Source organism: Pholcus phalangioides, unplaced genomic scaffold, assembly GCF_987345545.1.
Source record: "Pholcus phalangioides strain wild (caught in Gottingen) unplaced genomic scaffold, Ppha-v1.0 ptg000022l_1, whole genome shotgun sequence".
Classification (NCBI taxonomy): domain Eukaryota; kingdom Metazoa; phylum Arthropoda; class Arachnida; order Araneae; family Pholcidae; genus Pholcus; species Pholcus phalangioides.
In genome coordinates, this window is record NW_028301615.1 from 30127735 (window position 1) to 30139953 (window position 12219).

The window sequence follows — 12219 nt, forward strand, 5'->3', positions numbered from 1 at the left end:
TCAACAACTGATAATTATTAAAATCCTATGTGAATGTTAAGTTTTAATTTGCAGTCAATTTACAGATTTAGGACAAATTAATGGGAATAATTAGGACGTTTTCACAATGACTTTGCACTTGGAATTAACCAACCTCAACTGTAACTAACTTCGATAATTCGAACTTTTCTTGCTGTCCCCTTGAGATTCGAATCAACTAAGTTCGACTGTATTACTCTTCCGGATATACCCAAGCTCTTCCGGACAAATAGAAGCATGCCAGACATGAAACTTTCGCGAAATGGATATATCAAGTGAATAACAAATATTTACCGACTGTATACCAGCAACACGTAGAAGAAAATTGAGTGTAAATATCTCTCGGCCGAAAATATATTGTTAGCTTTTCTCTTCGGTAAAGTAAGTAATTAAGGGAAAAATGTAATGGAAGGAAGGGAAAAAAAGCGAAGGTGAAAAAAAAAAAATCGAAAGTATAGTATATATAAATGTTTCTTAGCATTGAAAGAAGTGTACTTGACCCCACCTCGCCCCGAAGGTTCAAACACGCCTTTTACCTTTACCGACCACGTGGGCGATCCGCCAATCATCAAGCTGCCCACTCATCCCACAACGGTTCTTTTTCTCAATACTAACTTACATATATATAAGAGAAGCTCTACTGACTCTATCTCTTCAAAGTCCATCTGGAGAACCGGCTCTAACGGTAGCCGAGAGATCCTCTAATTCAAAAAGAAATAATTTTAAGATAGAAAATTTTTTAAACTTCAAAAAAAAAAAAATGATGCTTGCGACGTATTTTCAAAAGGTGAGATTCCTGAAAATTCTATTGATGCATTTTATAATTACTGCCTTTTAATTTGCGGTTAATAATGCTTCGATTTGACGGATATGAAATGGCGGTGATAGGATCGGGTGATGATAATCAGCAAATATGCTCGAACCTTTGGAAAAAGCGGACCACTTTATGGGTATGAAAACGTGTTGCGGGTCACTCAAGTTATGCGAAACTGCACCGCTGGTCGCTTAAGTGATCTTGAGATGTGCCGCAGGTAACCTAAGTGATTTGGGAATGGGTCGCGTCCCACTTAAGTGATGTGGGACTGCACCATGGGTCACTTAAGTGATAAGAAAATGTACCACACCGCTTAAGCTCTCTGGAATTGTCCCACCGGGTCCTTCCAGTAATCTGGAAGTATGCAAAAAGCATATCTAGAACTGTCTCACTAAGCAAGTACTCTAGAACTGCCCCACCTGGTTACTTAAGTGATCTGAAAATGTGCCGCAGGCCTTTTAAGTGCTCTGAAGTTGTGCCGAGAATCACTCAAGTGATCTGTACATATACTGCGGGTCATTTAAGTGATCTTGGAATTTGCTTCAAGCCACTTCGCTGATGTGGAACTGCATCGTGGGTGAATAAAGTGATCTATAAATGTGCCGCTTAGTTCATTTTTACAAAATTAGGGTTGACGTCGCGGGCAACATTTGGCCCGCGGGTGATTGGTTGAAGATGTATGCTAATGAAGGTATCATGGCGTTTATTTATTTTTTTTAATTTGATATTTCTGATTATGGAAATTTGATCGTTATTAACCGATTGATTTATTTTTTCTTCTTCTTACAGCTGAGCGATTATTCGCCGCACCGGGGTTACAGTGAAATTACCAGGTCTTGCGGTCAGTACCATCGTCGAGATATTTGGGTAAACGGTACCAATATGGCTGACGAGCAATCCGTCCCGGATTCGGAACCTCTCCAACAGCAGCAGCAACAACAAAATTCTGAAACGCTGTTTTTGAGCTGTAGGATCTGTGCTGGGCGTTTCGTTAATCCTAAGGTAAGATTTACGTTATCGATTTGCTCAGAGGCGAATTTATGGTTTTGCTGAATGTGCGGGCTACACAAATTTTGCCGCGCTTCCTTCATTCCAGTGTTTCTCAACCTAGGGTCCGTGGGCCAGCGGTGGTCCGGGACGATGGCATAGGTGTTTCTCAGGCAAGCTTGATAAAATTATTCATCGCTTGTAACTGATATCAGTAATAATCATATGGTTAAAATAAAATTATACCGTCGTACTTAGGCTCACCATGCAGCATCAAGCAGAATGCAGGGAATTTCGATCGTAAATACGAGACATCCAAATTCTTTGGTCACTCCCTTACTTGGTCCCTCGCACTCTACGTCACTTTTTCGGTCACCACTGACACCTTCTTTCGCTTGGTCATTTTTTAGTCACTCAAATGCTTGCAAATTTTCGTCATTCTTTTGATCACTCACATATGCTTGCTCTCTCATATGCTCACTCACCCGTTTGGTCACTTATTCAACTTATTCACCGAGTCACTTCGCTTTCTAGCAGAGGAATGACTGATGATTTCACTGTCTGTGGGTTGTACAAATTTTGCCACCCTTCTCTCATTCTACTAATTTTCTTGACCACCCCACCGAACTTGTCGTCTTGGGCTGTAGCCCGCTAAGCCTCCTACGCCTCTGATTTTACTACAGGGGGAGTACGCAGGATCGACCTTTGAAGAGGAGAGAGCACATCGGGTGCGGGGGAACACAACGAATCTTCTCTAGAGGAATTATGAGTTTTTAACCATCAAAAGCAATTTAAATTTAGAAATTTTTTGAGATAGCATTTTTAGGTATTTTCTATCCGTATTTTAATTTTTGAAAGGGGGGGGGGTATCCTTCCCCCACCCCAAATTAATTTTTTTTAATTTGGGATGGGGGAGGCGCTTGTCCCTCCTATATCCTCTCCTGCGCACGCGCGTCTGGTTTGCTGCAATCGTTTCGAAAATTTAAATTGGTTTAAATTGAATGCTATTTTTTTTTTTCGTGTTTTCAGATTTATTGCTAAACGGAAAATTTTGAATATTTTTGTGTAGATGCTGCCATGCCTCCACACTTTCTGCGAAGCCTGCTTATTGCGATATACCCCATCCGAGAGTCTAACCGTGTCCTGCCCTCTATGCCGGCAGCAATCTATACTGCCGAAACAGGGAATATCCGGCTTGCAGAACAATTTCATCATCAACAACCTGATGATGGATGTGCTGCAGCAGCAACAGCAGTCGCTATCATGCGGTTCGTGCCATTCCAAATGCAGCAGCAGCTCCAACGTGTCGAAATGCGCAGAGTGTAACGTATACCTGTGTCAGAACTGTTCGGCCGATCACCAGCAGAACGCAGCGACGAGCTTCCACGCTCTCGTGCCGTTGGACGACGCGAATCTCTTCAACAACGACGACGTCGCCAATAACCATCGGCGCAACAACTGCATAGAAACTACTACCGGTTACCACCAGAATGGCGACGTGAAACAGGAGGACTTGCTGATGTGTCCCAAACACATGAATCAGACTCTGAGGTTCTACTGCAAGGAGTGTGAGACGGCGATATGTGTCACGTGTACGGACATTGAACATGCGGGTCACATGACGGCGAGGCTCAGGGAAGCCGTGGAGGAGCAAAAGGTCCGATTACGCGAGTTGTTGACGAAAACACTACAGAACGTCCCGACAGTGAAGGATGCTATATCAACGGTAAACAACGTTGCTTTCTTGCTGTCCACTAGGCACACAGAAAACTCCCAAAGCATCGTGCAATGCTTCGAGAACCTTGAGAAGGCAGTCAGCCAGAGGAAGGTGGAGCTCCTACAGGAACTAGACGAACACTTCCGGGTAAAGCAGCACGTACTGGAACAACAGAAGGAGATGCTAGAACTCTGCATGTCGAACATATCGGCGAGTTCTGAGTTCACAGAGAACGCCCTGAATTTCGGCAACGAGACGGAGGTCGTGCTCGTCGTCAAACAGATATCGGAAAAACTGGAAGACTTCGCCAGTATGAGCGTACAGAAGATGCCCGAAGAAAACGACTACCTACTGTTCCTCTCGGAGGGCCTGCAAGAAGCCATCAACGCTATCCTGAACGTAGGCAATGTGTACACCACCAGTGCCGTCGCTCACGAATGCACGGCTGCTGGCGAGGGCTTGAAGCTTTGCGGCGTCGGGAAACAGACGCTGGTCGTCGTGACGGCGAAGGACAGACAGGGAGAGACCGTTCGTGGAGCTGGTTCATTGTTCGAGGCCGAGTTATCTTCGCCGGAACTGTCCTTCATCTGCAAGCCGAAAGTGATCGACCAAAAAAATGGCAACTGTGATATTCACTACACCATTCCAAAGGAAGGTGTCTATCACCTGGGTATAACCTTCCTCGGGCATCATATCAAAGGCAGCCCCTTCGAAGTCAAATCGTTCGTCGAAGAAGAGTCCTCGTCAAGCGACCGACCAGTGAGCTCGAAGATCCCTAGGACGACTGGTGTGAGGCAGAAATCGAGTAAATCCTCGTCCAGCAACAGATCTAGCAGCTCTCGGCTGAAAAGCAACACCATCGAGGACGATCTCATTTTCAAGATCGGGTATCGAGGTAAGGGTCGATATATTTTGATTCCAATCAACGCCATCTCAGACTTGATGGATCCAGTTCGTTATCTTTTTGCTTGTTTATTGCAGGTCGAGGTAAAGGTGAGTTCAGCAACCCACAAGGTATTTGCTGCACCCAAGATGGCAAGATAGTCATCGCAGACAGTAACAACCAGTGCGTGCAGGTCTTCAATTCTTCCGGCGCATTTGCGCTTCGATTCGGAACCAGGGGCAGATCCCCGGGACAGATGCAGAGGCCAACGGGCGTTGCTGTGCTACCGAACGGGAATTACGCCGTGGCGGATTACGAGAACAAGTGGATCAGCATTTATGAACAGAATGGCAAATATCTATCAAGGTTTGGCATTGGCAAGCTGCTGGGACCGAAGGGAATCACCGTCGATCGCAGTGGGCACATTATCGTAGTTGATAATAAAGGTAAGTCATACGTTGTCTTCTTACACTAATTCTACTATTAAAACCATACATGCGCTCATGAACATTCGTTTGAGAATTTTTTTATGAATTGGGGCATGTGGAAGTGCACTTTTTGTAAACCTAACGTAAAATTGATTAGCAAGGAACACATCCGAAAAACTCTGCCATCTGTCTTTCAAATTCGGAAGCAGCAAGTCTGCATTTACAATGATCTACATCCAATGCATAGCAGCATTTCTTCACGTGCAACGCTACAAATTCTAAATCATTACAGTTCACTCGCACTCTGATAAATAGATAGCAGCACTAAAACATTCACTCCCGACGCGAGATGCACACACTTCCGGCATAAGGCACCTTTATATAAAGGGGTTCTATTCCAGCCAGTGTTCGCCAATATGCGTCTAGATGCGTGATTCAAGCATCAAAAAACTCGATTTCACTCCAAATTTCATTGAAGAGTGAAAATACTACTTGAAATTTTAGGTTTTTCTCTTTTTAGAAACATTTCGCTGTTTTATTTTAAAGAAAGTCCCTTTTTTTTTACAAAATTCAGCCTTAAATTTTAGAGAAGAATGAAATTATTCTTCAAAATTATTTTATCGTATAGCATATGGTTATGGACAAGAGCACTGTGTAAGAAACTGTGTATTGTGTAAGAAACATCATTTGAACTGGAGCTCCTGCTGCCGCCTATCGTACACAACTTGTATAAATCATCGATCAAACCTGGTGACCGAGTAATTTCACTCTTCTCTAAAATTTTTAGCGGTAGTTTTGCAAAAAATAAGAACATTTTTTTAAAGAAAACCTGAAAACTAACTCTTCTGAAAGAAAAACCTAAAATTTGATGAAGTATTTTCACTCTTTAAATGAAATTTGGAGGAGTAAAATCGAATTTCTAGATGGCGTATTTGCGAACACCGCTGTTTGCTGTAGTTATTTTGAATATTTTCTAGAAGGAATTTTTTTTTTTTGCTGATAAAATTCTATTTTTACTCGTTTGTTGGTAATGGACAAGAGTAACTGAGAAAGGCATATTTTTTTCATGGTGAATAATAAATTTACGAAATATGAACGTTTTAAAGTCTGAGAATGAATGCGTCCGCGTACACAGAATTTTTTCCTGCGCAGAAAAACATTCTCCATATTTTATAAGGTAGCATGTTATTTGTCTTTTTGCACAGATATTGAAATTCTGTGCATAGAGAAACAACAAGTCTGCGCAGGTGAAATAAAAGAGAATATGTCCTATCTCAGTGTTTCTCAAAGTGGGCAATATCGTCCCCTACGGGCGGAATGGTCTGGGGGGATTGGTAATGTGGTTCTAGAATAGGATCTTATGGGAAGATTTGAGTTGGGGGCGATGAGAACAATAAATTTTTAAGGGGGCGACAATGAAAAGTTTATGAACTATGCCCTATTTGAAAAAAAGTAATCCATGTGGTATCAGTGTTCGCCAATACTCATCAAAATTCAATTTTACTCCTCCAAATTTTGTTGAGGGCTGAAAAAGTACTCCTTTAAATTTCAGGTAATTTTTTGTAGTAGAGATATTTCTCACTGGTAATAAAAAATACCCCTCACAATTTTTGACAGGAGTGAAATTACCGAAAGATACCCAGGCCACATCGCCATATGGCAATATCGGCTCAGAGTGAAATTACCCTTCAAGATTATATTTTCGGATAACACTGCTTCTGGCACCACTCATTCGGTAATAAATTGTCCGTGGCGATAGATCGCAGTTGTGCTCGGATTAAAAAAAGAGCATTTCTTAACCTTTTTCCACCAATTTCCCCCTTCGGACAATATTCTCTTCTCGTGCCCCACTCCCAATCACGAGCTCCCTCCATTATCCAGGAGCGAGGCACTTTACACTTATTGAATTGATAATTCGAGGCAAATTTATGGTGAACGAAAATTTTATAAATAAGGTCAGTCTCCTGACCCCTTGCATAGAATCCAATGAGCTCTCCTCTTGCGGGGCCTTCATGTGAAGTGCTTCCATCAACATTATGGGCCCTCGCCGAGTGATGTTCTGGGGTCCGTGCACCAAGCTGGAAGTTTAAAAGTTTAAATGTGTATATATGTTAAACATTAACATACTTACTCTCGAAAATCACAGCAACTATATCTCATTGTGTAGGGCCCTCTTTGAGCATGAGGTCCCCGGCCATGCCGGATGGGCCTCCATGCATTAGATGGCTTTGGTTCCTCTCTGCATTCTGAAAGTAGTCACTTCCCCCCTCATATTTCACAAGAGCTTTATTTCTTAACATCTGTAATTCTTTCAAAACTCTGTGGCTCCCATTAACAAACTATCATGTCCCCCTTCCACTTCTTTTTCATTCGCAGAGCCCTTAGGGCAGGGGTCTTCAATGTATGGCCCTCTGAGCTTTTTGCCGTAGCCACTGAGCTACAAGTAAAGCTTCAAGTAAAGTTTACTTATAGCTCAGTGGCCGTGGCCCACCGGCTATTTTTAGAAAATGGCTAAAAACATTTGAAACACGATCAAGAGGAAGAAAATAATAATTTGATTACGCCAACACAGCCAGTGAGACGGAGCATGAGGCCCAATATGTACTCACATATTTACGTGTATATTACATCGTATAAATGTTTGTTTTAAAGCGGTCCTAAAGCCCTTGTAGGTATAAAGAACGTAAAATAAAATGTTATGTCATGAGGCCCAAACAGTTTTTTGGGGGAAATTCGGCATCTGGAAAAGGCGTATCTACCTACAGAATTCACAGAAATTCTGAAAAATACCTTCATGAAAAAATAATTCCAGATTTTTGATAGAAATAATTTCAGAATCAAGGAAAGAAATTTCGGAAAAAAAAATCGAGATAATTCGCAAAAATAATAAATATTTCTCGGAATTATTCGGTAAAATAATTTCAGAATTTTTGAAAGAAATAATGTCGGAATAAATGAAAGAAATAATTTTGGAATAAATGAAAGAAATAATTTTGGAATAAATGAAAGAAATAATTTTGGAATAACTGAAAGAAATAATTTTGGAATTACTGAAATTACTTCGGAGAATAACAGAATAGAATTAACGGAATAAATAGTTCAAGTAAATTAAAGTAATTTCAGAATAATTAAAAGAAATGATTGATCAGAAATTTTTCCAGTTGAAAGAAATGATTTCAGAACTAATAAGAGAGAATTTTTCAGAATAAATGAAGTCCAATTATTTTGGGTACCTGTTAACCCTTCTGATAAGATAGAATACATTAGATATGGATTCCATCTCACACACACACGATTCTACATACCTCAGGTTGGTGGCCCGCGAGCTTCGTGGGAAGTTCCCAGGTCCAGGTTGAGAACCACTGATGTACAGTGACTTGAGTTGTTGAATTAAGACGAAGTTATGAAGTTATATAATTTCAGGGAAACACTTAATTTAATGGTGCATATTTTTTCCCGTAGGTAACTGTGTCCTGGTGTTCCAAGAGAACGGGAAGCTGCTCTACAAATTCGGATGTCGTGCGACGGATTCCGGGCGCTTCACGGGGCCCCACTACGCCGCCGTGAACAGCAGGAATCAGATCATCGTTTCCGACTTCCACAGCCACTGCATCAAGGTGTTCGATTCTGAAGGCACCTACGTCACCTCCTTCGGTTCCAACGGCGAGGGTAACGGCCAGTTCAATGCTCCGACTGGAGTTGCCGTTGACAAGCAAGACAACATAATAGTGGCTGATTGGGGAAACTGTAGAATACAGGTGAGGGAGGAGCTCTTAATTATGTTCTTGATTTCTCTATTGTATGTCCACGAAGTCCTCACCCTGGCCGGTTTCCTTCTCAACCTTTGGTCGAAGACAAAAACTTCTAATTGCAAAAATTTGACAAGAAATATTATTAAAGCAATTGTATGTAAACAAATTTTTTCAAAAAATTATGGAATCTGACTATTTTTTTGTTTCCCCAGGCCAGTTATATTTTATACATGTACTTTGAAAAAGTTTGTGCTTTCAGAAACATGTAAAGCAAAACAAGTTTCATTGCCGTATGATAAATATTGACTGAGATATTAAATTTTAAAGTCAGGAAGAGGGATTCAGGGATCTATAAAATTGAACAACAAAATCAAATTTTTACTTGAAATGATAAAAAATTGGTTTCAAATAAGTGTCTGATGTTAAAAAATGGAGCGATTATGATTGATATTCTGCTGTTTTGAAAATAAAGTGAAAAGTTAGTACTGTACAATTGTTTCTATAAGCGTAAATTTGTATCCAGCACATGTGTCTCACCCCCCCCCCCCCCAATATAAGCCACCATCTTCATTAATACCTACAGAAATACTGGCTTTAAGAGCCCCTCACATACACAGTATTTCCTGATTTCATCAAGATTTGATTAGGATGTAAATGCACACAAAACATGCGAGAAAATTATTAGATAGAGAGGTTAGAGCACCAATCTCTCGGTGATTATAAAAAGAATGACTGCCGTTCGGAATCGGCAACAAATTGTAGGTCCCAGTCCAATAAGCCCTAGTGTGCAGAAAATCCCTGTGGTGCGACAAAAATGATCAAAAATAAAACTCTTACTCATTTTTGAATACTTTTCTAATTCATGACCGGATTACATTTTTTTAACTACTAAATCTCTCTTTCTCTCTTGCTTGCCCCCCCCCCTCCCCCTAAGCCCCTCATTTGACCTTTTAACAAAAATGCTTATTTCTTACAAAAAATTACTTGAAGTTTTTTTTTAAGTTAAGGATTGCTCAAACTTAGTATCAGTCAAAAACGGGCAAATTATTCAAATTAAATTTTTTTGCACCAACCCCTGAATGACAGCTAAAAAAAAGACTTTTAAGCACCAAATACTGTAATTAGAAAATTGCAAATTAATATGCTTAATATCTTGCTCAGTTTTTGTCGTACAGGGAGGAAATGTGTTTTATTTGCCATATTACTGCGAGGGCATTTTTTTCTTCTAGATATGACTGAAGAGTCCTGAGGAAAAAAAAATATATATATATAAACTAAATTTTGTAACTTAAAACAAAAATTGTCTATTTAAAAGTTTAACATGAATGTTTACTTTATTTAAAACATTTTTATACAATTGTGGAAATCTACATCTACGACCAACAGTTCAGAATAAAAAAGCCTAGGTAAGGATTTTCTGGACACTGTATAAGTAATTTTTCATTATTTTCTTTATCCAATGCAATCACTTCTATGCAAGAGGATTAATTTTTAATTCTTCGCTGCACAACTGATTACCCGAATCTTCGTGAATTAATGCTATATATTTCATTTGTTGCAGGTATTCGATATGAACGGTTCATTTTTGTCTTTCGTCAACACATTTGGTGATCCACTGTACGGACCGCAAGGCCTCGCTCTAACTTCCGATGGTCATGTGATAGTATCCGATTCAGGCAACCACTGCTTCAAGATATACAAATATCTGCAATAAGTTATTTTATCATTCATACAAGCTCATAATCGTGTTATTATTATTATTATCACTTCTATGCTTTATATGCATATATATTATTCGTTGGATTTTTATAATACGTATGACAAAGAAGCATTTGTTTTATTGTCCACTCCCTTCTATTTTGTTAAAAACATTTTTGACGACATTAGTGAGAAGTATTTTTGTTTTAAATGTGATTTCGTTAAAAAAAATGCTGGAACTTTTGTATGAAGGTGAGCGTGTATTACTTGTTTGTTTTAACATTCCTCTAGATATCATTAAAAAGCATGACGTGAAATGACAACTCTAGCATTAATTGGTTTTTGCTCTTTGTTGTACCTATGTTTAAATTGATGCAAAGCGACCATTTTCAAGTATTACAGCAGCAAATTTTTAGTGATTTTTGACCCACACCCCTCGTGGTCAAGTTTTTCAGGGAAAATAGTATATAAATACACAAATTAAAGATCTCAATAAGAATATTTCATATTTTTATAAAGGTTGGTTGATGACATAATCATCATTCAATCCCCCCCCCCCCCCCCCAACGTCATCAAAAGAGTCAGCAAATTTGAAACCCCGCTCCTCTCGATGCTGAAGTAATACTTGAATGGCTTCAAATCGTGCAGGGTAGAACAGGGCTCTCATAATGCATAGTCACAGCCCTTGGTGAATTGGGGGCCTCCAACGACCTTGTATAACAATTTACATCAGTTGTGCCCAACCTGCTCGTTTTTCACTATGTAGGTTGTCATCAAGGTTCATGGGTTCGAATCCAGCCAAGAGAACATCAGAAAAGTTTTTTTACCTATAGAGCCTGGGGCGACCACTGATTAGATGGCACCTTCTTTTCCCACCAAACTCCACTTATTGGAAATCGCTATGTGACAATATATATGACTGGAGTTGGTATGCGGTAAAGTAGACTTTGGGGGTGTTCTCACGAAGTTCAGATAACCTGTAAGTAATATATACAAGTAGTAGGTTATGGAATAACAATGAAATCATTGCTCAAATTTCATAGATTAATGAGCATCAAAACAAGAGTAAATGATTAACATTGTTTCAATTCATGAACTAATTAATAATCCTGCCCAGTGATACTTGGGATACAATGCCAGAGACAAAACAAACACAAAAGTAAGTTGTCAAACAAAATGAAGACAATATACTTCTGTAGCATGTTGGTCTGGAACAGGAAGGCCATGCAAAAAAATGCATTTTGTATGTCAGTACATATACACCGCCCCCCCCCCACCCCAGTAGAAGAAATGACATATGTAAAATTGATACATTATTTGAATACTTTTTTCAATTGAAAGTATGTTACTAGAACCACCGATTCACGATTTGAGAGCTGAAACTGACATTTTACCCTGTACATAATGATTTAAATTGAAAAAACTTGATAATACCTGCTATCAGAACTCACTTTAGCAGTGTGAGCACAATAAAATACCTGTATATCACTGCATTCATAAAGACCAAGGATGACCCCAGCTAGGCTCTGATCAGCTACAATGTATCTGATGTTGAACATTGATGGAACAATCTTTATATAAAAAAATTAACATAGATAGGGTGTATGTATGTTACAGCAAAGTATGAAATATGGCATTTAAAAGAATACCTGATGGTTTTTAGGAAAATCATCAAATATGAGAGTTAGTGATTACTCCACGCAACACATATGATATAGAAATGTATAATAAAAGTAGATGTAAAATAAAACCATTAACGTAGTTGTGTAAAATAATGTTTGCATTATATATAATGAAAACATTATCATTTGTATTAACTATACCTATACTTTCATGCTTTGCCCATAACACATATATTATTTGATTAGAGTACCCACACGCCTTGATGTTGCAAGTTATCTGCCCATACAGCAGGAATTGAT

At 39.4% G+C, this 12219-nt stretch overlaps 1 protein-coding gene across 2 annotated transcripts in view; it reads left to right on the forward strand.

The window, feature by feature from the left end:
• The window catches only part of LOC149070161 (tripartite motif-containing protein 2-like), a 68112-nt gene extending 57494 nt beyond the window's left edge, over nucleotides 1-10618 (forward strand). Inside the window, exons 1-6 of one of the 2 annotated variants that reach the window (XM_089249664.1) lie at nucleotides 704-805; nucleotides 1622-1834; nucleotides 2889-4431; nucleotides 4518-4865; nucleotides 8310-8605; nucleotides 10161-10618. In XM_089249664.1, coding sequence (XP_089105790.1) covers nucleotides 779-805; nucleotides 1622-1834; nucleotides 2889-4431; nucleotides 4518-4865; nucleotides 8310-8605; nucleotides 10161-10313 — 2580 coding nt within the window. In that variant the 5' untranslated portion in view covers nucleotides 704-778 and the 3' untranslated portion in view covers nucleotides 10314-10618. Of the gene's footprint in view, nucleotides 1-703; nucleotides 806-1621; nucleotides 1835-2888; nucleotides 4432-4517; nucleotides 4866-8309; nucleotides 8606-10160 lie in introns of those variants that run through there. The other variant, XM_089249665.1, reaches the window with a different exon arrangement.
• Nucleotides 10619-12219: the final 1601 nt, after the last annotated feature.